Source organism: Schistocerca americana, chromosome 3, assembly GCF_021461395.2.
Source record: "Schistocerca americana isolate TAMUIC-IGC-003095 chromosome 3, iqSchAmer2.1, whole genome shotgun sequence".
In the NCBI taxonomy this organism is placed as follows: Eukaryota; Metazoa; Arthropoda; class Insecta; order Orthoptera; family Acrididae; genus Schistocerca; species Schistocerca americana.
Window position 1 is genome coordinate 326267123 of NC_060121.1, and position 27461 is coordinate 326294583.

At 43.3% G+C, this 27461-nt stretch overlaps 1 protein-coding gene across 3 annotated transcripts in view; it reads left to right on the top strand.

Moving 5' to 3' along the window:
• The window catches only part of LOC124606911 (ABC transporter G family member 23-like), a 506422-nt gene that overhangs the window by 388197 nt on the left and 90764 nt on the right, over window positions 1-27461 (top strand). For all 3 annotated transcript variants that reach the window (XM_047139013.1, XM_047139016.1, XM_047139015.1), the window contains exon 7: window positions 10239-10346. In XM_047139013.1, the coding sequence (XP_046994969.1) occupies window positions 10239-10346 (108 nt within the window). The remainder of the gene's footprint in view (window positions 1-10238; window positions 10347-27461) is intronic.

Sequence of the window (27461 nt, forward strand, 5' to 3'; positions counted from 1 at the left end):
TCCAGTTCGCCTCCTTGCTTACGCCTCTTAAGCTAAACACTGACGTCACCAGTCTTTACTGCACTACAGCTTCGCGTTGCTAGATAGCGAATAGGACGTTGTGTAACTTGGCCTCCTGCACTTTCGACATAAATTATTATACTATTACGAGCACAATGGAGGCAACTACTTAGTGTCATCATCTGGACATTACTTTTCCACAAGGGCAGTTCATTTCTCTTAGTCACCTTTCATTGTTATAGCTTCCTGTTAACAGGGCTCTTTATATCTCAGGATGAATGGTAGACCTCGTAATTGCATAACGAAATGAGTAACAACGCAAGTTCAACGAGGTCAGAACCATCTGTCATGCAAATGAAATGTAAAGGCCTTCCTCGAAGCCTGGCGCTTGCGACTTTGAGATCAATTAGGTGCAAAAAGAAACAGTTTGCGGTAAAGTTTTTCTCCTGGCCGAGAGTTCACATCGAAGATCACCAGCAAAATAACATTGCAGCTGCGCGATCTAACGTTTTAGCACAGTCACTGATCCGACAGGGGGGAGGGGGGGGGCTGATTTTGTTATGTGCTGACGCACGTCCGATAATTTTCTCGCGTTTGTTCCCGAGAACTAGAAGGTTCTCATGTATGACGTCATTTCTATGTAACAGTGAATAGGACTCAAGGTGTTTAAAATCCATCTTTGAGGCTACTAAAAGTTGCCTAATTACTTTTTCATAATTCTTTTGTTTTGTTCTATTGATTTAAACGTCATAGTGGTAGCGTATGGTAAGGCAAACAGGAATTTTTTGGTAGTTGCAAATACGGATTTTGAATACCCTTAATAACAGTAAAGCAACTAAGAACGCTCTGGCGACGGAAAAGAAGAAGCGAATCATATTTTGGGCAATTGCAAATTTTTCGTTTATCTTACTAACAATGTCCAAAAGCGCTAATTGTTTTCCGTAGAGCTTTTTCGACGAAGACAATAAATCACCCATAACATTCAAGAGGCAGAGATCTACATCTAGAGAGGTTCTCGCTTTTTGGGCTCATGTACGACCCTCGTAAACCAAAGTGCAGCATGGAATTCCACCTACACGGATAATCTCCGACCGGGAGCTCAGTTTTCGAACCGTAATAATAAATAAACAAAAACAAATAAACGTTACAGGTGTAGGGATCCAGGAACGTAGAGTGTTTACAAACATTTAGGCGTTTCTCACCTATTTTCTCGCCTATTCTTTGTTTACGTATCGCATTTAATTATTTAAATTTAAAAGCAATCGTGCGTGTGGGATTGTTTTGCCGTAAGAAACAAAGAATATAATAACCATTTTAGTATATACACGATAGCGTGTTTGATAAAATGTGTGTTTCGCCACTGTACTGTATCATTGGGACATCCTCAAATAATCAGGATACGGTCATACTGTTTCTACAAAACTGTCTAAGTTAAGTTTCCAGATCGCGTACCTTTATTTCCACGTGATATGTTTCTGGCCAGATGCCCATCTTCAGATCTACTACAAAAAACTGAAATTACAAGTGGTTCAAATTACAAATAGTTTAAGATTTATGTTTAGAAAGCTTCGAAATCCTTAAAAAAATTAGTTATAATACAACAGTTCAGTAACGTACCATTTGTTATCGCTACAGAGTAACCTACCAAATATGGATCAGAAAGTTCCCTGTCATAACTGGCCATACACTAGCCTTCTGCGGATTCATAAATTTTTAAGAAACCTAATTGGTTCAACACCTACGGCACTTCATAGCGCTCAAAAGTGCCTTGCAAGGACAGGTAGAATGTATAAAAGGTGTTCCTAAATGTAACTTATTAAACATGGACGAGGAGATTATTATTAAAAACTTTAAAAGAACATTAAAATACTCGAAAAATAATTTTTGTTGCTGCTGAGTAACAGTTATATGACATATTTGAAGGAACACACCGCCATTTGACTGTTTGTCGTTTACTTAAGTACAACGCAGGTTTCGACCTTTTATGCCGTTTTCAGGTATTTGAGCCCATATTTTTCTGAGTTTATGGACAACTCTGAGCTTGAGAACATATTAAGTGTCTTGTAATATATGTTAAAGACATAAAATCAAATACTGAAAATGGCATAAAAGGCTGAAATCTGGGTAATATCTAAATAAACAATAACTCAGTCAAATGGCGGTGTGTTCCTGTAAAAAAAAATCATATCTCCCCCATTTGTCGATCGTAGAGCCAGTAGCGCTCTGATGGAAATAATTTACACATAAGAATGTTCCTAGGCATAACATTTCAAACATAAATCAGGGATTAATATCAGTTAAAAGCTCAAAAAGTAAGTATTGCACCAATCATATTTCTTACAAAAACATATGAAGCCACAGCAGACTAGTCTACGGCAAGCTATTACAGTGAACTTCTAGTTCCACATTCGCCAGGCTACTCTGTAAATGTAACAAATAGTATGTTACGCACCCGGCCGGTTAGCAGTGCGGTCTAACGCACGGCTTTCCCGATTGGGAAGGAGCGCCTGGTCCCCGGCACGAACCCGCCCGGCGGACTTGTGTCGAGGTCCGGTGAGCCGGCCAATATGTGGAAGGTTTTTAGGTGGTTTTCCATCTGCCTCGGCGAATGCGGGCTGGTTCCCCTTATTCCGCCTCAGCTACACCATGTCGGCGTTTGCTGCTCAAACAAGTTCTCCACGTACGCGTACACCACCATTGCTCTACCACGCAAACATAGGGGCTACATTCGTCTGGTGTGAGACGTTCCCTTGGAGGGGGAGGGGGGGGGACATCGGGGGCCGAACCCTGAAAGAGTGGTTCGGTGTGGGGCTGTGGAGAGGTAAAGTGGACTGCGGTAGTCGTCGTGGGGTTCTGGACCACTACCGCGGGGACGGAGCTTCTCTGCCGTCAAAAAAATGATTCAAATGGCTTAACATCTGAGGTCATCAGTCTCCTAGAACTTAGAACTACTTAAACCTAACTAACCTAAGGACATCACACACATCCATGCCCGAGGCAGGATTCGAACCTGCGACCGTAGCACTCGCGCGGTTCCGGACTGAAGCGCCTAGAACCACCTTGCCACCGCGGCCGGCTTCTCCGTCGTTTCTAGACCCCCAGTTAACATACAATACAATACAATGTTACTCAACTGTTGTACTGTAACTAATTTCTTAATAATTTAGAAGCTTTATAGACATAAATCTTACACCAGTTTTATTCTAAAACAACTGCAATTTAAACACTTTTTTTGTAATACATCTGAAGACGGGCAGTCGAGCCGGAAACGATTACGTGGAAATAAAGAAATGCGATATGGAGACAATTTGGACAGTTCTGTACAAATAACGATTGCGGACACTCTGTGATGACGAATACGTCTCGTTTTGATATTGTTTTTACATTAATACGATGAAGTGGCAAACGTCATTGGATAGCAATATGCACACATACAGATGGCTATCGTATCGCGTGCGCAATTTATAAGGTGGCAGTGCATTTCGGGAGCTGTCGTTTGTGGTCAGGTGATTCATGTGAAAAGGTTTCCGATGTATTTCTGGCCGTACAACGGGAATTAACAGAATTTGAACGCGGAATGTTAGTTGGAGCTAGACGCATGGAACATTCCATTTCGGAAATCGTTAGGGAATTCAGTATTCCGAGATCCACAGTTTCAAGAGTGTGCCGAAAATACCACGCTTCGGGAAAAGCAGTGGCCAACGGCCTTCACTTAAAGACTGAGAGCAGCGGCGCTTTCGTAGAGTTATCAGTGCTAACAGACAAGCATCATTGCGTGAAATATCGGCAGATGTCAATGTCGAACGTACGACGAACATATCCGTTAGGACAGTACGTCGAAATCTGGCGTTAATGGGCTATGGCAGCAGACGACCGACGCTAGTGCCTTTGCTAAGAACATGAAATCGCCTGCAGCGCCTCTCTTGGGCTCGTGACCTTATCGGTTCCACCCTAGAGACTGGAAAACCGTGGCCTGGTGAGGTGAGTCTCGATTGCTGCTAGTAAGAGCTGATGGTAAGGTTTGATATGGCGCAGACCGCACAAAGCCATAGACCCCAGTTGTCAACAAGGCACTGTTCAAATGATTCAAATGGCTCTGAGCACTGTGGGACTTAACATCTGAGGTCGTCAGTCCCCTAGAACTTAGAACTACTTAAACCTACCTAACGTAAGAACATCACACACATCCATGCCCGAGGCAGGATTCGAACCTGTGACCGTAGCAGTCGCGCAAGGCACTTTGAAAGATGGCGGTGGCTCAATAATGGTGTGGAATGTATTTGCATGGAATAGACTGGAGCTTCTGGTCAAACTGAACCGATCATTGGCTGCAAATGTTTATGTTTGGCTACTTGGAGACAATTTGCAGCCATTCATGTACTTCATGTTCCCATGACAATGCGATGTGACACTGGGCCACAATTGTTCGCGATTGGTTTGAAGAACATTCTGGACAATTCGAACGAATGGGGTGTGTGCAGTTGGACTGATATGGGACCTGCGATACGTATAGATACGACTCTGACAGGTGACACGTACGTAAGCATCCTCTCTTATCACCTGCATCCATTGATGTCCATTGTGCATTCTGATGGACTTGGGCAATTCCAGCAGGACAATGAAATACCCCACGTGGAGAATTACTAGACAGTGGCTCCAGGAACGCTCTTCTGAGTTTAAACACTTCCGCTGGCCACCAAGCTCCCCAGACATGAACGTTACTGAGCATATCTGGGATGCCTTGCAACCTGCTGTTCAGAAGAATACTCCACCCCGTCGTACTCTTAGGGATTTATGGACAGCCTTGCAGGATTCGTGGTGTCAGTTCCCTCCAGCACTATTTCAGACGTTAGTAGAGTCTATGCCACGGCGTCTTGCGGCACTTCTACGTGCTCGTTATTAGGCAGTTGCACCAGTTTCTTTGGTTCTTCAGTGTATAAAATTAACACTTTATAAATATGTACCGGAAAACGGAACGGGTTGGTTTGGCTAGCAAGTATTCCAGTGCTCAAAAAGCCGACAGCCGTCTTGTGCGGACCTTCCTGGGGAAGTCGTTTGACAGAGCCGGAGCAGTGAAGTGCTTATGCAGTGAAGCTGGCGTCACGTTAGTGTCCTGAAGATTTACAAGTGCTAACTGGGGGACTCGTATTTTTTTCGTGAGTGTCGGCAGTGAATACTCTACAACATTACAAAGAGAGAGCTAGCTTGTGAAAGAATAGTTCACGTAAGGTGAACAGCGCAGAACTCTGAAACATTTCTCGAGTAATTTTGAGAGTGATTTGAACTTCTGGTTTTATTTGGTTTGCCATTAAAGAACTTTAATGAGAATACATACTCTAAGTGTACTTTGAAATATTTCCGAGATTCTACCGAGAATTACGCGTTAAATGACGCGAGGTACTGTTCCGCTTTTCTTTAAGCTCTCGCACAGTCTTTACTTTGATTCAATGTTAAACAGCCGTAACTTTGATGCGGTGTTAAAAAGTTATATTTAAATCAAAAGTACTGTGAGTGTCAATATTTTTTACCACATAATCGTGGTTGTATAATAATTATTGAACATTTGTGAGTAGTATTGAAGGGTAACTGGGATAAATGCATAGCCAAATCACAAAAACGAACTAGGCGCTCAGAAATTCAGGAACAGTGCTTTTGACTAATTAGGTTTATAATTCGTTCAGTTGCACTTTGGAACTCGAGAACGACCAAACAATTCGTGTAGTAGCCTTTGTTATTCATTTAATAAATCCGTAAAGTCCCCGTTTACAGCGGCAGCTTGTCTACATCTACGTCTACGTAGATGCTCCACAAGCCACCGTACGGTGAATGGCGCGATGTTCTCTGTACCACTACTTGCCATTTCCTTTCCCGTCCCAATCGAAAATAGAGCGAGGAAAATCGACCGCCTATATGCCTCCGTATGAGCCCTAATTTCTCGTGCTTATTTCGTGGTCCTTACGCGCAGTGTATGTTGGCGGCAGTAGAATCGTTCTGCAGTTGCCTTCAAAGGGAAGTTCTCTAAATTTTCTCAATAGTGTTTCCAAGAAAGAACGCCGCATTCCTTGTAGGGATTCCCATTTGAGTTCCAGAAGCGTTTCCGTAACATTTACGTGTTGTTCGAAACTACCGGTAACAGCTCTAGCAGCACTCCTCCGAATTGCTTCAATGTCTTCCTTCAATCCGACCTGCTACGTATCCCAAACACTCGAGCAGTATTCAAGAACAGGTCACACCAGCGTCCTATATGCGGTGTCCTTTTCAGGTGAACCACTCTTTCCTAAAATTCTTCCAACAAACCGAAAGCGACCATTCGCTTCCCTAACACAGGTCTCACATGATCGTTTCACATACCGCTTTGCAACGTTACGCCCAGATATTAAATGGCTTGGCACTGTTAAACAGGACGCTAGTAATACTGTATCCGAATGTTACAGGTTTGATCTTCCTACTCATCCGCATTAACTTACATTTTTCCACATTTAGGGCTAGCTACAGTTCATCACACCAACTGGAAATTTTGTCTAAGTCGTCTTGTATCTTCCTACGGTCACTCAACTTCGACACCTTACCATACACCGCGGCATCATCAGCAAACAACCGCAGATTGCTACCCACCCTGTCCTCGCAATTATTTATGGGTATAGAGGACAAGATCGGTCCTATCACACTTCTCTGGGGCACTCCTGACGAAACCCTCGTCTCTGATGAACACTCGCCGTTGAGGACAATACACTGGGTTCTATTACTTAAGAAGCCTTCGAGCCTCTCACATATCTGTGAACTTATTATATATGCTCGTACGTTCCTTAACAGCCTCGATGGGGCACCTTGCCAAATGCTTTTCGAAAATCTATAAATATGGAATCTGTCTGTTGCCCTTCATCAATAGTCCTCAGTACATCATGTGAGAAAAGGGCGAGCGGAATTTCGCACGAGCCATGCTTTCTAAAACCATGCTGATTGATGGACATAAGCTGCTCAGTCTCAAGAAAGTTTATTATATTCGAACTAAGAACATATTCAAGGATTCTGCAGCAATTCGAAGTTAGGGATATTAGTCTCTAATTTGTCGCTATCCTACATGCCAATAACACATCGCACTGGTGAAACACAGAAATAATATATAAAATAAACTATAGGCCATATTACGCTATCTCCTCTAAACTAAACTGAACGCCGTCTGAACAGGCCTTGGAAGGCTCAACGGTACCGACCGGCCGCCATGTCATCCTCAGCCCACAGGCGTCACTGGATGCGGATATGGAGGGGCAGGTGCTCGGTACACCGCTCTCCCGGCCCTATGACAGTTTACGAGGCCGGAGTTGCTACTTCTCAATCAAGTACCTTCTCAGCTGAGTGCACCCCGCTTGCCAAAACCGCTTGGCAGACCGGAAGGTCACCCATCCAAGTGCTAGCCCAGCCCGACAGCGCTTAACTTTGGTGATCTGACAGGAACCTGTGTTACCACTGCGGCAAGGCCATTGGGGCTTTCTCCTCTAGCTCATAAAAATCTACAAGGACGCTATTAGTATTTTTACGTGTTTTATTTTGATTTGTATTTGATTTCTTGACTTTTGCTCATTAAGCTTTGACAGTCATCGTGTTCGGTTGTTGACAGTTGCGCATTACAATTATTGTATTTAAAAAGAGTTACCTTAATTTTTTAAGATCAAGACTTCTGAACGAACCTCTTTCAGTGAACCAGATAGAATGCCAAACAAGCATTAATACATGATAAAACACATATAGCATAGAACACATTAAAATAGTGCAGAATTTGATCTCCCACTGTATTAAAGCTATAAATTTAATCACGCTCAAATACTAACAGCAAAATTGCTTTCCGAAATCAGTCCAATTAATGCTGTAAGAACGTTTGTTCTCATCGAAAATTGAGATAATGGTTGGGTTGTTTGGGGGAGAGACCAGACAACGAGGTCATCGGTCTCCTCAGGTTAGGGAAGGACGGGGAAGGAAGTCGGGCGTGCCCTTTACAGGAACCATGCCGGCATTTGCCTGGAGCGATTTAGGGAAATCACGGAAATCCTAAATCAGGATGGCCGGACTGGGGATTGAACCGTCATCCTCCCGAATACGAGTCCAGTGTGCTAACCACTGCTTCACTTCGCTCGGTGAAATAATGGTCTCTGGGAGCTCGACGCGTAATGAACTCAACTGCTGCATGTTTGTTTTCCTCGCAACTTCATACTTGCTGCAAGAAAACAACAGATTGTAATCTCCAGCAGACTCATTGACAGTCACAAAATGCAGCTGTAGTGACGCTGATTTTATACACGCGAGACGGGTAAACGTCCATGTACAAGTCTCATCTTACAAACCGTCTTTTGGTTCATCTTGACAAACTGCGCTCTTTAGATCAGGTCTTGGTGGGGATAGTAGACTGAACGCTCCCTTAGGACCTTCCCCGAACGAGTTTTGACGTACTGCATTGTTCTTGCCAAACGATCGCGATTCTCGATGGCAAGTGTATACATACAATATTTTTATATGGAAGCTTAATATTGAGGCATAAGGTATTAGAAATAACCTCTTTGATAGGTGGTTAGTTAATATGTAAGTAAATGCTTAAAATTTTGCAGACGCAATAAGTTCATCGCTCTCTACATGTTATTCTTTTGGTACACTTATAAACCTCCGATACCAGTCAGAAAATCTACTAGTTAGATGGACTCGTCACTTACATATTCAGGGGTTGGATAAACCAATTTAATCACTCGCTTAATATCTATTCACATTGGCCGGCTATCGTGACAACAGTTGAAACTTTCGCCTTCATGGCTGCCAGCGAAGAGTACGCTTGCAGGGCTGCCCCATTACATGCTGCAGTAAACGTCACACCAAGAACGTAAAGCGCAGACAGAATGTTGTCAATTCTCCCACGAAAACGCATCCCACTACAAAATTTGATTAAATTAATTTTTCCGGAAAAATGCCCTTTTCATTTTTCTGTAGGGCTAATAGCTTGCACGTAGCGAGCGAGAGAATATGAAAATCTTGCACGTGCTATCTGAAGGCATAGAGGGTTGCATAAAACCCTGAGGCAGGGGCAGCTGTATCACCCTGTGTAAGGATGCTTGCTACCCATGCGCCTTAATCCAGTAACCTTCATTAGTGCAAATTTTTGTCCACTTGAGTGTCCCTTTTATTACTTACTGTTCATTTCAGTGTTCTTTTTATTGCTGACTTTAATTTTGATTCAAATGCTCATTTATTTCACAAATATTGCTTTCATTTTAAATATGATTAAAACAACGCATTTTTACTGAAACATAATGTAAACTAAGTTGGGGAAGCGGGCACGTTCCAAAGTAACATATTGCGAGACAATTTGTTATTTGGAATTGGGAGCAAAAAAAGTACCAAAAGCGAACGGTGAGGGACTGGCCGCCATCAGACGGTGGTGGACCGCTGTGCAACCCTGCTATAGACGAATTATCTACATGTAAAATTAAGTCCGTACGGTACCCCCAGAGCGCGAATTCTACTCGTACTTGTCCGGTCGTTTTTGGCTGAAAATGCGCGACCGAATTGAACAGCGCAGATGGAGGAGCCCTTGCAACGAGAAGATATTCGGCGGATGTTCTGACCTGCCTGCTACCCCGACATAAATCCCATCGAGTACGTGTTGGAAGCGCTGGGGAGACGTACTGCACCACGTCCACACGCACCAGCGACCATCCAGCCAGCAGTAGTCAATCCCGCTGGTGGAGGAATGGAACGCCCTGCCACAAGAACTTGTTACCAACCTTTGGGCAAACGTGGGAGCACATTGCAGAGCATACACTGGTGTCTGTGGTGATCCCGACACCCCAGTAAGAACCGTGCCCCGCTTTTTGCAACGTCCAGAGGGCCATCATGAATCGTGGTGACATCAGTTTTTGAACAAAAGTGTCGTTTCTGTTCCTTTCAGATGCCTAAGTCTTTCAGTTACCGTCTATGCTATACTGTAGCAGTATTTTCTAGGTAAGATCCAAGTTTCTTCGAGCCTTAAGTCCTGCACACCAGTGACTAAAACCAATAAGTTATTCAGTAACATATGAACATGGCTTTTATCTCTTAACTCCAACAGAACACAATGCATACGATTCCTGAATCGGAGCTCTTTTAAAAGTGAAGTTTCATGTGTCTGCGGATTCTAACACCGCCATTCCTGCCCCTATACTCCATCATGGGATTTGTTCTTCACTACATTGTCTCGTTTGGTGTCACTGTTGCAGCGGCGGGCAGCAACGGCGAGTGTCGTTCGCGGCGGCGCTGGTGCACAACCCAGAGCTGCTCATCCTGGACGAGCCCACCGTCGGCCTGGACCCCCTCCTCCGGCAGAGGTGAGTGAGTACTCCTCGCTCCCCCTACCACTCGTTGCACAGCCATTGGCGCTCTGTCCCGTACGGAGCAGCCATTTCTCATTTCTTGTTAAGCTGCTGCAGTGTTCCGTTTAAAACAAAAGACAGAAAGTCAGATACACTGCTGGGCATTAAAATTCAAAATCAAGGGAGGATAACAAATAAAGAAATTTTACTTATCTTCCGTATACTGTTAAGCACCTATATCTTCAGAAATAAAAATGAATGTTTCTTTGTATGTTTGTCCTCTATGCGTTCCTAAAACATTCATCCGATTACGATGAAACTTTGGTGAGTTGTTCTCCGTACGCCCGCGAAGATTCGTAGCCCAGAAGATAATAACACAAATAATTCAGTAGATAAGACGGCATAAACAACGAGATGCTACCGCGAGAAATTACCCAGATTTATGCATCCTCTATTTGAGAATGAGAGCACTTAGTGATAAGCAACAAACTTTATATAATTTGTAATTTGAAAGCTTTACGAAAATTTTCTCGCTGACGCCTTCCACAAAATGATGAAAGGAAAAAGGTTGTTGTTGTTGTTGTGGTGGTCTTCAGTCCGAAAACCGCTTTTATGCAGCTCTCCATGTTACACTATCCCGTGCGAGCCTCTTGATCTCTGAATAACTACTGCAACTCACATTTTTCTGAATCTGCTTGCTGTATTCATCGTTTGGTCACCCTCTACGATTTTTAACCACCCACGCTTCCCTTATCATTTACTATATTTTCGCTGTATATGCCGTAAAACCGCCGCATCACGCATGACGTTTTAATGTATTACTTCTTTATTACTAACTCTATTCGCAACATATTTTGTATACAGTGTCCGCAGGTATCACTAAATGTGCCGGCAAATCACTGTACGACACATAGTTCAGGAGATAATTCGTCATAATTATTGAGATGCATCAGAAATTGCTGCGTCGGGCAAGATGTTTTATTACTTGTTTATTGCTGAACCTGTTCGCAACAAATTTCGCAAACGTATTACAAAAAGTTAACAAAAGCACGATCGCATTCCAGTGCGACGTTGTGTCAAAATTTCAAATCAGTCGGTCAAAAACTTTCCGAGATGGACAGAGAGAGCTGAGAGGAGATGATAGACAGAGAAAGGGAGAGGAGGAGATGAACAGACAAAGAGGAGGAAGGAGGAGATGGACAACGGGAGGGAGGAGGAGAAGATGGACAGAGAGGAAAGGAGCAGATGGACAGAGAGAAGGGGAAGAGTAGATAGACAGTCGGGAATAGAGGAGACGGACAGATAGAGGGGAGAGGTGGATATGGACAGAGAAAGGGAGAAGCAGGAAATAGACTAACAGGAAACTGAAATATATACATACCCGGGCAATAACGGTTACTCAGCTAGTACACTGCAAATGCGAAAGTTTGTGTGTGAGTATGTTACTCCTCCACGCTGAAACTGCTGGACTAATTTGAAAAAAAATTGGAATGGAATCAGCTAAACCTGAGTTGACACATAGGCCGCTTTCAAAAGCGTGCAGTGCAAGACGTGAATTGATTTGAAGAATGTAACTCGAAATGTGGAACAACAATTATTCTCAGCTGAAGCTATTTACTTTTCAACTGCCTTGTATCGTATTTTGGAAAATGTTTTTGTTGTTGACAATGTCCTACATAATACAATCCAACGTAGTGAATACAACGCTTACACAACCCTCAAAGTGTTTAATCCATACTTCTATACAAGCCCACTGCATTTTAGCCGCTGAGCGTTAGGCGCATCTTATAGCTTCTGAGACGCTTGAAGACAAAAGCGAACGGTGTACGACAGAGAGATGTCGCGTCTTTACATTACGACTTGGTAGGCTTATAGTGAGGATGGATTTAATTATAATATGCGAGCGTATCCTCTGCTACAAGCACTCACGTGAAGACAGATGACATTGTTGCTGCCGGCCTGAGTGGCCGTGCGGTTCTAGGCGCTACAGTCTGGAACCGAGCGATCGCTACGGTCGCAGGTTCGAATCCTGCCTCGGGCATGGATGCGTGTGGTGTCCTTAGGTTAGTTAGGTTTAATTAGTTCTAAATTCTAGGCGACTGATGACCTCAGAAGTTAAGTCGCATAATGCTCAGAGCCATTTGAACTATTTTTGAGCCATTGTTGCTCGTACATATAAACTGAAGAGCCAAAGAAACTGGTTCACCTGCCTAATATCGTGTGGATCCCCAGCGAGCACGCAGAAGTGCCGCAACACAACGTGGCATGGACTCGACTAATGTCTGAAGTAGTGCTGGAGGGAATTGACACCATGAATCCTGCAGGCCTTTCCATAAATCTGTAAGTGAACAGCACGTTGCAAGGCCTCCCAGATATACTCAATAATGTTCATCTGGGGAGTTTGGTGGGGAGCGGAAGTGACTTAACTCCAAAGAGTGCTCCTGGAGCCACTCTGTAGCAATGCTGGACGTGTGAGGTGTCGCATTGTCCTGCTGGTATTGTCCAAGTCCGTCGGAATACACATTGAACATGAATGGGCGCAGGTGGTCAGACAGGATGGCTACGTACGTGTCATCTGACAGAGTCGCGTCTAGACGTATCAAGGGTCCCATATCAGTGCAACTGCACACTCCTCACACCATTACAGAGCCCCCACCAGCTTGAACAGTCCTGCTGATATACAGGGTCCATAGATTCATGAGGTTGTCTCCATACCCGTGCATGTCCATCCGATCGAAACAATTTGAAACGAAATTTGTCAGAGCAGGCAACATGTTCTCAATCATCAACAGTCCAATGTCGGTGTTGACGGGCCCAGGCGAGGCCTAAAGCTTTGTGTCGTGCAGTCATCAAGGGTACACGAGTGGGCCTTCGGCTGCGAAAGCCCATATCGATGATGTTTCGTTGAATGGGTCGCACGCTGACACTTGTTGATGATCCAGCAATGTAATGTGCAACAATCTGAGGAAGGGTTGCACTTCTGTCACGTTGAACGATTCTCTTCAGTCGTCGTTAGTTCCGTTCTTGCAGGATCTTCCTCCGGCCGCAGCGATGTCGAAGATTTGATGTTTTACCGGATCCTGATATTCACGGTACACGCGTGGAATGGTCGTACGCCAAAATCTCCACTTCACCGCTACCTCGGTGATGCTGTGTCCCATCGCTTGTGCGCTGACTATAACACAACGTTCAAACTCACTTAAATCTTGATATCTTACCATTTTAACGGCAGTAACCGGTCTAACTGCGCGAGAAACTTACCTCATATAGGCGTTTTCAACCGCAGCGCCGTGTTCTCCTTGTTTACGCATTCCTGTACCAGTTTCTTTGGCACATTAGTGCGTTATGAAACTAGCTTAGTCGCCCTTGCTTCGCTCTCGTGGACTGCATAGTCAGCAAAGACGTTATAGGTTTACCTTAATCGATTTTTTATGTTGTTTACAAACTGAAACACCTTCTAAACTTTTCACGTTGACTAAGGCCATAGATGCACGATCTATTCCGAATGTACTTCTGACCAGAAAACGATTCTGGTAGCCAGAGTCCAAGATTTTTGTTTGTGATGCCTTTTGCGTTCTTGTGGTGACATTTCCGTGGAAGTTTTCATCCCCTTCTTTAAGACATATTTCTTTACATCTAACCGAGAAGCGAAATACCAATTTTCAATTAAAATGCTTTTAAGATAACGGAATATATTCTTAAACTTTGCATCCTATATTTCAAATCCTTAGGGGCTTAATTAAAAAAAAAAAAAAACGGTGATACACTTATTATTCTTTTTCTAACCGAGAAGGCTTATTCCAGTTTTCATAGACGTGCTTTAAAAATGCTTTAGTAGTTCTTTAATAATGATTTATTTTCAAAAAAATTCACCCATTGTTTTACAATCTTAGAAGCTGAATTTCCAAAACTGCTGAAACACACTTTTTTTTACTTCTGATTTTCAAAAAACCTTTAATCTCCTAATTCACCTTCTTAAGAGTGGAATTTCGAACAATCCCTTCTTAAACGATGCCTGTAGTGTAAGATCAACATCCTCTCCAAACTACAAGTTTCTATGCTCAGCGGTTTGGGCTGGGCAATGAAAAGTCAGTGAATCAATCTGGCTCCATTTCACCCTCTTAGGGTTGAATTTCCAAAACCAGTGAAACACGTTTTTTTTTCATTTCTAACGGAAAAGCCAAATACCAATTTTCAAAGGTTTAGCTCTACAAATGCATTCACAATGAATTTTCATATTATATTTGACCCACTACGTCACCCACTTAGACGAAAAGTTTCCAAAAATAGTGAAATGGGTATTTTTTTACTTGTAACCGAGAAGTCAAACACCAGATTTTCATAGATGTAGCTTTAAAAATACTTTAGTGGCTCTTTAACAATGATTTGTTTTTAAAAGACTTTCACCCATTATTTCACCCCCGTAGGGGCTAAATTTCCAAGCTGAGACAAGTATTCCTTTATTATTGTCCAAGGAACCAAATATCAATTCTCATAGGCTTAATTTCAAAATTTCCATGTTTGTTAGTCCATCAAGCTAAAGTGGCTCTACGGATTTGGATGAACTTGGGAATGCAGATAACCTATACCCTGAATTAACATGTAGGCTACCTTTTATTCCGAAAAATATCGCTGTTCCTGAGGGATGGCCAACGTGACTACTGTCGCCGTGGGATGGGTAACGTGCCTAAAAAGTCATCCATGAAAGTTAACTGTCAAATGAATGCATTGAGTTTAGCGTCTCCCTAAGGAAGAATCCCTAGGTATACGAGTAAGTTGTAAGCTACATGTATTCTGTCAACTTCTCTCATCGTCTCAAATTTTTTTTTTTTTTTTTTTTTTTTTTTTTTTTTTTTTTTTTTTTTTTTTTTTTTTTTTTTACAATGTCGCCGTTTGCTGGGCCACAAGTGGTTCGCGCCTCAGTACATCAAGAGTTAGCTTTTTTGATGGCGCGTATGCATGACAGTGAGTTTCGGCTTAGATATTTCTTTGTAAATAGCTCTTTAACTGCGGGTAACACCGCGGAGCGTAGCTAGTACACGTGTAAATTTGTAGATTATTTGGACTGCGAAATTTATTATACGGAGCTGCCACCTCTCTCAGCCTGTCACTCTAGCTCCGCTAGGCTTCCACCAGAAATAAGTGTGGATGATAGAAGCGGGTACATTCCACAGCGTTTCATTTCTGTGCCAGAGAAGTGACGCTTGGTGGCGCAGCCGCTTCTCGACAACCCAGAGCAAGATGTTTTCAATGGATGAGAGATCTTTGGAATGTACGGTAATGGCTATGGCAACACAAGAATGGCGTCTGTATCGAGGTACTTCAGGACGGCCGGCAACATTCGGTCTTGCGTTATCTCGTTGAACGATAACTTCACGTCGACTTTGGAGAGAGAGAACACCCACCAGCTTTAACACATCAAAAAAGTAAAGGCTGATGTCTAAATTACCGGCTACACGATCCAGAGGCGACTGTGTTGTGTACTCAATGTCGCCCACCATCAGTATGCAGGGTGTGGGGCCTCGTATTACGATGACGAACGCAATCTGGTAATGTTCGTCTTCTCTGCGCCTTCATTGTGATGCAGTACGCAAAAACGTGACCCGTCTTAAAAGACAATAGAAACCGCAACAACAGTCGTCGCTTGCTCCTGACGTCGTTGCAGTGCCTTGCGGATATCTGTCTTGCTGCAAACAAGCCCACTTACTGACTCGAGGTACGTGACGTCGTTGTTGAACCTGCACGACCGAGCGAATAATGTGTCAGTTCTTTCGGGCTGTAGGCACATGATGATGATGATGATGTTTGGTTTGTGGGGCGCTCAACTGTGCGGTTATCAGCGTCCGTACAAATTCCCAACCTTTGGTCGGTCCAGTCTCGCTACTTTCGTGAATGATGATGAAATGATGAGGACAACACAAACACCCAATCATCTCGAGGCAGGTGAAAATTCCTGACCCCACCGAGAATCGAACCCGGTGTAGGCACATGGGCCGTTGACATCCTGCAGGGCACTGAGTATGACTCTGCTAAACCTGTCGATATAGTACTCGCATGATGGTCATAGGATTCCGATCAACACAAGCATCACTATCGCAACGTGATAAATCTCTGTTTCTGTAGATCGTATTACCGCCGCTGACGAGTTGCGACACGTTTCTTCTTCCTATAATAGGGATAACACGATCTTCTCACGAACAGACAATATTCAGACACGATTTCTGAATGAGAAACCCTATGCGTGACCTTTACCTAAAACTGTACTATAAGGTTTAGCGTAACGACATCTGGGTGAACAAGGTGAAGAATGAGAACTTGAAACATTTATTAATTTAAAAAAACCTACGAAAGGTCAAGTAATGAATTTTTTCAAACTGGGTTTATTTGCCCAAAAAATCAGCTAAAAGTTTACGACTAAACATAAAAATTGTTTTACGAAACCAGGCTTATCTGCCAAATAAACCTTTACCGAATTTGTACAAAAAACATACTACACGAAATTGCACTGGCAGCTACATAGGCGGAGTGCGTCCGCACAATACAAATATCAATGCTTAATTCCCGTGCCGGCCAGATTGTATAAGAAAATAATCCTGGTCATCTTAAAAATAACAAATATTAGCATACATCAAATGACGATAAGAATTCTTATCATACCAATTTGGACCTGTGGCTCTTATACTTAGTCCACCCCCCACCCCCCCACCCCCCGCCCACGACTCCAGCTATAACAACACAGTGCCAGTCGAAGATACTCTTCTGATTACGGTAAAATAATTTACAAAAAGTTTCTCCGAATTATTGTCATAACAGTAGGAGAGGTACTAACTCACACTGGGGAACTTCGATATTTATTGAGCCCGACCATTAAATAATTTAACCCACACTGGGTAAGTTCAAGATTTAATGAGCCCGACCACTGAATAATTTAAGGTTATACTTCATCAAATCACGACCACAATGAGTTCCACTTATCTTCTAAATCGCCTCGGCAATCCGATAAACATAGGAAAACAACGCAAAGTATTCAATGCATAACAATTACAAACATACACTCTAACAAGGGAATGGTCAGACTTGTCATGTCGAAACCTGTGTTGCTTTTTTTACCACTGTGATTTAACATTGCAAGAAGTCTGTATGCAGAATTTTAGCTGCTGACATGACGTGGAAGTCTGTAAACTATTTTATGAAGTAAGACATTATTGTCGCATGGTTTCCGCACTTATAACTGCCTCTTGTACAACCCTGACCTCTCTCGCTACGTTATACCAACGCCATCTAGGGACAAGGTGGCGTTAGCTACGCGCCGCTGTCTTGCCACAGCAGTAAGAGAGCTGATGCCCCCAGTGAAAGCGATCGTATGATAATTAAACATTCGTTGACAAATATGGCTCATATGTTATTTACAACATTCTTTCCAAATAGCTATGAAATAGACACAAATAAATATACAGTTTAGAGCACGTCGAAATTTTATTTCTTGTAATTACCGCAAAAATGCGAAATATTGAAACAATGTTCAAAACATAGGTTCTTTGTGCACCAATAACATACAAGCAAAGACGAAATATGACAGCCCTTCGAATCACAGACGCTGTTAGATGTCCGTAGACAAAAATGAGCTGTTGTTAGTAATGAATCAGGCGTAGTGTCAGTATATTTCGGGAGTGCCACGCATATTTAACCAAATTCTGAAACCGTGGGGAGGAAAATTGATAATGTACTACTGATTGCAGCTTGTCACGGTGATAGGAAATTGCAGTGGTCTGCACACAATAGTTTTCTCTGTTAGTTTTCTGTAAAATGCCTTCCACTGACGGAAAAATTCTCTGTCTATAGGTTGAATTACGTTCGTCGTGCCGGGTGGAATCTGAAGTATCTCTGCTTCTTTGTCAGGGTGGGCTCGAAATACAGCTTTTAATGAATCAGACCTTTTATGACCTGACCACGAATCCAGAAGAAGAGATTTGTTACCGCAGAACGGAAGAAAAGCATGACGCATGAAAAGTGTAACGTTTTCATTTCCCATTTTTCCAGACTTCGATGCATCTACCACAAGATTGTTTGCGTAGAACATTGTTCTTTTGACACGTGGTCCAAAACGTCCAGTTGGTTCTTGAAGACACACATATAGTTTAGGCAGCAATGAACCATCCAGACTAATTATGGGCATTGTAGTGTATGAATGGATGAGTGCAGTCGTGGACTGCGCAATCGCCTCAATATGTTTTCCCCCTTTGAATGACAGTGTTCTTTTCGCACGCATTTCGTTTTGAAACCTGACTGATCTGCATTGTACACCTACAATTCACTAAAACTAGCGATCTTATTTTTTGCATTCGTAAGAAAAGCTTCTATCATTTCGATTTGTGTCACTTCATTTTCCGACCTGTTTCTCGATACAAATTTTGTTATTTTTCTTGCCACAATTTTATGTGATCTTTTGAAGCGACTAATCCAACTTTGAGAAGCTGTAAATTCTTTAGCGCCTATCGCGTTGACAATCTCTAACGTCCAGTCACGCAAAGTTGTATCGCTGACACTAAATGACTGATGTCTGGCATCGGTAAATAGCTCAAAAAGTCGCGCATTTATCTCCGTCGCAATTTCCAGTCGACTCTTACGTCGTCCAGCGACTTCCTTTTTCCATCTATACAATTCACGTTCAGAACGGACAAAGCGATACTTATTTTGAACAGTATTAACACGTAGGCGTTTCTTACCACTTTTGTTCAAGCAATACGTCACCGTTTTTTCTTTGTCTGATAAGGTAATCGTAGTTGCTGGTTTTACTTTCGGAGATAATTGATGATGGTACGTGGCACTATCACTCGAAGAGTCTTCATGAGTGCAACTTTCGTCGGAGTCTTCGCCGTCTGTAGATTCACAGTCTGCAATATCGAGTGTTTCAGTTGTTTCTAGCCACATGTCTGCGCCATTTACATGCTCGTCTAGAAGTTTAACAACCATGTCGCACAACACATAGTCTTCACGCGTGTTTTCTGTTGATTGCTTTATTTGGCGTCTGTGGTATATCTCCATGGCAAGCAGAAAAACATTTACAGGGTTCGCCATCACCTCTGAGGGGAGATTGAACGTTCACCGTAAAGTGGCTTGCGGAGTATAGATGAACATGTGCAGAACATCTTTCACATCTCTAACCAGTTTCAGGACGGTATGTTTCGAAATACGTACCAGAAATTAAATAGACGTGCATGCCACAGAAACGAATATTCGTTTCCCCTTTCCACCAAAAGCGTGCAGCGATATTCCTCTTCAGCGAACGCCGCGATAAGACGGTCGCACTTCCAGACCATAGGCACAACGCTCGCGACTCCCCATTTCCAGAGGTGGCCAGCCGTCACTGCAAGCGCCAAGCAGGAAACACAGCCAAGCTCGTGATTTTTTTTAGGTGACTTCCAGTTCATATCAGCAGCTACAATTTTGCATACGGACCTTTTGCACAGTTAAATAACAGTGCTAAAAAAAGCAATACATGTTTCAGCATGACAAGTCTGACCATTCCCTTGTTAGACAAAGAACCCACCCACCACGAAAAGATTGTCCGAATGGGACGTAAATTGGTAGATATAATATACGTGTACAGAGAAACAAATGACTCCAATTTCAGAATAATTGGATGATTTATTCAAGAAAAAGAGCTTCACAAATTGACCCAGTCAATATCGAGTTGTTCCACCTCAGGCCAGTCTGCAAGCAGTTATTCGTCTTGGCTCTGATTGATAGAATGGATGTCTTCCTGAAGGATATCGTACCAAATTCTGTCCAATCGCTGCGTTAGATCGTCAGAGTCCTGAGCTGGCTGGGGGGGGGGGGGGGGGGGGGGCTGGGGGGCTGTCCCTAAGCTCCAAACATTCTGAATTGAGGAGCGATCCGGCAAGCACGAAGGCAAGCAGTAGAAGCAGTAGGAACTCCCGCCATGTACAGGCGGTCATTACATTGCTGAAATGTAGGGCCAGGATGGCATGGCATCAAGGGCAACAAACCGAGCGTAGAATATCGTCGACGTAGCGCTGTGCTGTAAGGGTCATGCGGATGACAGCTAAACGGGTCCTGCCATGACCATCACTTCTGGTTGTCGGGCTGTATGGTGGTGACAGTCAGGTTGGTATCCCACAACTGTCTGGGGAGTCTCCAGACACGTATTTTCTCCACCTGGGGACTGGATGTTTGTGTTGTCCTCACCATTTCATCATCATCGTCATTCATGAAAGTGACGAGGTTGAACTGAGTAAAGATTCAGAATTTGTACGGGCGCTGATAACCGCGCAGTTAAGCACCCCACAAACAAATCATCATCAACATCATCCAGACACGTCTTCGCTGGTCATCGGGACTCAGTTCGAAGCACGACTCGTCACTGAAGGCAATTCTACTCCGCTCAATGAGATTTCAAACCGAATACGTGTCTTGAGACGCCCCGTGCAGCAGTGGGATTCTTACTTGACTGTCGCCCACGATACAGTCCGACAACCAGGAGTGACAGTCTGGGTTGCCATTCCTTTTCACAGCAGTATTCCATTGGTTGTCACCCGTGGCACTGGTACGGCACATCGATACGTCTATGATATTCTGCACCCAGTTTTATTGCCTTTCATGGCAAGCCCTGCTGGGCTTACATTTCAGCAAGACAATGCCCGTCCTCATACGATGAGAGTTCCTGCTGCTTGTCTTCATGTCTTACCAAACTCTACGCTGGCCGAATTGAGAACGTTTGGAGCGCTATGGGCAGGACCCCTCAATCAGCTCAGGATTTTGACGATCTAATCCGCCAATTGGAAAGAATTTGGCGTGTCGCCTCAGGAGGACATCGAACAACTCTATCAGTCAATATCACGCCCAATGACTGCCTGCAAAAAGGGCGGAGGTGGACCAACGTGTTATTAACTTGCTCAGTTTGTGAAGCTCTTTTCTTGTATTGTGTATTTGTGTACTGTGTATTAAACCGGGGACTTAGAAACGACGGAGAGGCATCTTCCCGCCGTAGCCCTCACTGGCTCACAACCCCACAACAGGCCACAGCAGCCCACCCACCCCACCGCCGCCCCACACCGAACCCAGGGGTTATTGTGCGGTTCGGTCCCCAGTGGACCCCCTCCCCTCCCGGGAACATCTCATACCAGACGAGTGTAACCCCAAATGTTTGCGTGGTAGAGTAATTAAGGTGTACGCGTACGTGGAGACAGTGCGCAGCAATCGCCGACATAGTGTAATTGCGGTGAAATAAGGTGAACCAGCCCGCATTTGCCGAGGTAGATGGAAAACCGCCTTAAAAACCATCCACAGGCTGGCCGGGCGGATTCGTGCCGGGGACCGGCGCTCCTTCCCGCCCTGAAAGCAGTGCATTAGACCGCACGGCTAACCAGTCAGGCTCTTTCTCTTGAATACATCATCCAGTTTCTCCGAAATTGTAATTATTTGTTTGTCTGTATATGTACATCACATTTACCGATTTCCGTCCCTTTCGGACAATCCCTCCGTGGTGGGTACGTTCTTTGCCTTAGAGTGTCTCATTCTGACTCTCTAATTCCTTCGTGATGCGCCGTTTTTTTTTTCTTATATTGTATTTCTTAAGAGACAATCACAGAATTCTTTCCATCTTTCCTCCTGGACTCCTCTGTGGTCCGTAATATTAGGTCAGTCAGTACATTAAACATTAAAAGTTGAACTCACGTAAGTCTATGACTTTCGACATTAATGCCAGTCCCACACGGTGACAAGACGTTCATACAAGTTCAGTATTTTGCAAGTTACGTGAGAAACGGCCAATGTCAAAGCAGAGGTTCCGCATGTGAGCTCTGAATCAATAGATTTTTTAACTAGCCGTAGTGCTCGGAAACGAGCTTCATATATCAATTACTCATTTCATCAACTGGCGAGGAAACGCACTCGAGTACAGTACAGGTAAACCAAACACTTTAAGTCACAGAATATTGCTTATACGGCCCTGGTGTCTCAAGGAAAGAACTCCCCTCTTGGAAGTAACATGTGCTCCTGTAATCCACCTCGGCATCGTAGCTAATTCCGATCCAAGCAACACTGGGCAGCAATGTGGAGTCTGAAATTAATGCCGCTCAGCCTTCACTACAGCACCCATGGCACAACCCTGGCACACTTCCCGTAGCTGTGCTTGCTAACTCAGCCAATTGTTTCCAATTCCTTGAGAAACCGTAATGCTCCCTGGCTCTCAACATACTGCCCATTTCTCCCCGCTGCGGAGACATCATCGCGGAACGGCATCCAGGTGGTGCCACCGCCGCAAGCCAGAGATGGTCCTGGTAACTCGAATCTGCCGACAAGCGACGGAATACAAAATTTAGATGGTATCTTTATATTTATTTTACATATTTCTGTCACACCTGACTCAGCCATCTTCTGATTCAAGACTAGGTCGTTATATTGTATACATTCTACAGGGTGAAGAAAAATTCGAGCACTAGGATTTCACAGTGCGATTCCTCACATACCACCAACACAAAAATGCCTCTCACAAAATTTCGCCCTGCGCATATTTCAGGCAGTTAATGGGCTTTAAACATTGGCAATCTGGCGACAATGTAATCAAATTTACGATAACTACCTCTGTCAGCATGTAGAGCATTGCTGTGTACTTGATACAGTGGACAGTGTTCTGGGTTGGCATGCGGGAGGGCGATGATTCTAATCTGCGTATTTGAGGCGTATTTGTTTTTATTTATTTAATATAGACTGCGTGCTAGGTACCTGCCGTCTTAATTGTCGTGCAGCGATTACAGTGGTTCTTCTACAAAAAATTTGCGGTTACTTGCTACGAATACAGGAATCGAAGTACAGTCGTTTTCATTGATCAGCTTTTAAAGAAGTCTGCATCTACTGGATTCCAAACCTGTTTTCTGTGTACTCTCCCCCACAGGTCCCATCGAAATTATTTGCAAAGCACGTTGCTAGCCCTACTGATGACGTAGGGCCCTAACGTAGTGTAATGGACCTGAACGTGGAAAGAACAGTAGTTAGTATTAATAAATGGGACCATGGGGCAAGGTACACACAAACCAAGTTTGGAATTTAGTACATGCAGTGGTTCTTTATCTGCTGCAGTCGTGGTCCTGAGTACATTTACGGTCACTGTAACACTTAACTTCGGAAAAGTTAAATTTAAAATTAATATTTATTATGTTTTAAATACATTTATTATACTTTCAAAACAAAATTAAAATATTAATACAAAGCAAACAATACTTACAATACAAATGGAGCAGCCACATGCTCACTGCTCAAAAACTAAAACCAGACTGACTCTCTATGCCAACATGGCAGTTATTATTTATACTTTCTTAACAATCCTCGGCATTGTTTAAAACTATTATTTCATTAATTAACAATTAAAACTCTCATCCTAAAACAAATTACACAATTCAATGATTACCTAGATTCTTATATATTAAACACATGAGTGAATTCTAGTCTATATACTAATCGTATAGTGTATAAACGCTTAGGTGTTAAATTTTAACAATACACTTGTTATATTTACTAATTGCAGAAGATTCATATCGTATAAAATGTGCCTACCAATTAACGGACCTCTACACATTAGTGTAATCAAGATTCCGTAATTATTTTCTTCGTAACTTTTACACAATTACATAATTTCGTACACCTCTATGTCAGAAATTACTGTTCATGGCTAAAATATACGTGTTTAAATTAATTTCAATTAGACTGCTCCGTTTCAGAATCTAGTACATGCAGTGTTGCGAAACAGTTCGCATCCACGACGTGAAAAGGGCTTCTTTAAAAGCAGTAATAACAACGATTTTACTGTTTGCGTGGATATCTTCCGTAGCAGCTGTTAACATCTATTACTATAGGTTATCCGCCTTGAGCTGATTGCAGTCTCATTTCGCTTTTATTTACAAAGTATCTTCTGTGGTTATTGGTGTTTCCTTACATAATGTGCTCCGTCCCTCCTTGTTCGCAGTGGTTGGTGTCGACAGGATTCATTTCACGTCTGCACTTGGCAGTTTTTTGGCTTTCTGCAGTATTTCCTGTGCTGCAATATTTACAATTGACTTGCTTAAACTGTTTTTCATTCTGCACTGTCACAGTGTTTATGCCTGTTCATTTGTTTTCGTTCACAACGTGCAAGGAGGGAAGGAGAAAGGTATGTATAGGAACACCAATAACCACAGAAAATGCTTTGTAAATAAAAGCGAAATGCGTCTGGTGTAATTCTTGGTAATTAGGTTGCAGTCAGGTCAAGACGGATAACAGATAAAAACGATTTTACTTCAATTTCTGTGTTCGTAGTATGTAACAGCAAATGTTTTTAGAAGACCCACTGTAATCACTTTATGGCGATTAAGACGTCGGATACCGTACCGCGCAGATTACTTTCAGCAAATAAAAACAAACAAGCCTCGACCCAGAATTGAACACTCAACCCCCTGCATTCTAACCCAAAATGCTATCCACTACACCAACTACACAGCACTGCTCTACATCCCGACTGAGGTAGTTATCGTACATGTCATTACAATGTTCCCAGATTGCAACTATTGAACATCCATTTACTGCCCTAAATATGCGCAGGACGAAATTTTGTGACAGACATTTTTGTTTTGCTAGTATGTGAGGAATCGCACTGCGAAGTCCGAGTGCGCAAATTTTTCTTCTCCCTGTATATTTATTTCAGTATGACATTGAATACATAATGTCAAACACCTACAGTTAAATTCTACACACATAATAACATAAAACTTTAGAAATGAATAAAAGCAAGACGAGGGAAGTAAAAGTGAAAGAAAATCCCACTAGCAAAGGATCCTCTGTTCCTCTCCTGCTACCATGGTAATCAAAAATCTTTGAAATTATTGCGCCACAGCTTGCCAATGTTAATGATGTGCTCCTGCGTCGATTCAGCAGAATGTCATCATTTGGAGAAAAGCGCCTGTCAGTTTGATAAATAGGTGTTACGGAGCAAGAGCGAGTAATCAGCACAGAGGAACACTCATTCAGTATGCTGACGATGCATCTCTGAAAGCCGAATTGCGACACCTTACAGCACCAACTTCAGGAAGAGCTGACCAGACGGGAAAACCAGGGCGAATGAAGTCACAGCCGCCCAACAATCAAGCATGGCTACTTCAGTCTGGCTTCATGAAAGATAAAGGCACCAGAGATGTCGATAATGGAAGCTGGATTGCCAGGCACTTAAGTGGTATTTACGGAGTATGCATGTAGATGTAGAAATGTTCATAGGATTTTTCGACCTGGAAAAAGCATTTGGCAACGTAAAATGGTGCAAAATATTTGAAATTCTGAGAAAAATAGGGGTGCGATGCAGTCTTTCACCCCTACTGTTCAATTTGTACATCGAAGAAACAACGGCAAAAATAAAAGGAAGGTTCAAGAGCAGGATCGAAATGCAAGATGCAAGTTTATCAATGATACGATTTGCTGATGACGTTGCTATCCTCAATGAAGAATTACATAATGGCCGGCCGCTGTGGCTGAGCGGTTCTAGGCGCTTCAGTCCGGAACCGCGCGACTGCTACGGTCGCAGGTTCGAATCCTGCCTCGGGCATGGATGTGTGTGATGTCCTTAGGTTAGTTAGGTTTAAGCAGTTCTAAGTCTAGGGGACTGATGACAGCCATTTGAACCATTTGAAATTACAGAATGTGCTAACTGGAATGAAAATTCTAATGAGTACACAATATGGATTGAGAGTAAATCGAAAAAGACGAAATTAATGAGAAGTAGCGGAAACGAGGTCAGTGAGAAACTTAAGATAAGAACTGCGAATCACAAAGTAGACGAAGCTGAGGGATTCTGCTACCTAGACAGCAAAATAACCCGCGACTGACGGAACAAGGATAAATAAAAAGAAGGCTATAACTGGCAAAAAGGGCATTCTACTAGTATCAAATGGTTCAAGTGGCTCTGAGCACTATGGGACTTAACTGCTGAGGTCATCAGTCCCCTAGAACTTAGAACTACTTAAACCTAACTAACCTAGGGACATCACACACATCCATGCCCAGGATTCGAACCTGCGACCGTAGCGGTCGCGCGGTTCCGGACTGTAGCGCCTAGAACCGCTCGGCCACTCCGGCCAGCTACTAGTATCAAACATAGGTCTTAATTTAAGGGAGAAATTTCTGAGACCGTACGTTTGGAGAAAAGCATTGTAAGGTAGTGAAGCATGGACTGGGGGGAAACCGGGACAGAAGAAAATCGAAGCATTTCAGATGTGGTGCTACAGAAGAATGTTCAAATTTAGGTAGATTGATAAGGTGCTGTCGTTGCAGAATGAGCAAGGAAAGTAATATATGGAAAACACTGACTAAAAGAAGGGACAGTAAATAACTTCCATGTTACTAGAGGGAACTTCGCAGGGTAAAAACTATAGAGGAAGACAGAGATTGGAAAATAACCAGCAAATAATTGAGGATGAAGGTTGCAAGGACTATTCTGAGACGTAAAGGCTGGCACAGGAGGGGAATCCGTGGCGGTCTGCATCGAGACTGTCAGAAGACTAATGGCTCTAATAGAAAAAGAAAGGAAAAAAGTAGAACTCCAGCCTTTCGTGAATTTCAGGTCAAGGGTGCTGTCGATGGAGAAATACTAGCCAGCTGGGCTCACAAACATACCAACTAATTTGGCCATTTAGCCTCAATGTGCTCAGTAAAGTTCAGGTGTGTACAGTATGGCAAATGACACAGTGGACGCCAGCAGAGAACAATGGGAAGAAGCCCGCTTCCTGTCTGAGATGAAGGAGCCAGCCGCCATGAACAGGCCTTACTGTCAACAAGTCTCTGGTGTCTTCATCTTTCATGAAGCCAGACTGAAGTAGCCATGCTTAATTGTTGGGCAGCTGAGACTTCATTCGCCCTGGTTTGCTCGTCTGGTCAGCTCTGCCTGAGCAAAGCCTGTAAGCAGTCAGCTTGATGCCTTTGCACCATTGGGCTACCCGATGGGTGACTAACATCTGCTGACGGCCGTCTCTCTGTTCAGCAGTGGTTTTGAGCCTGTGACATCTACATGCCCTGCCACACTGTAGCTGTCCCCCGCCCCTCAGGTGGACCTGAAGTGTTGCTGTCCGTCACCCACAGCGGATGCACATT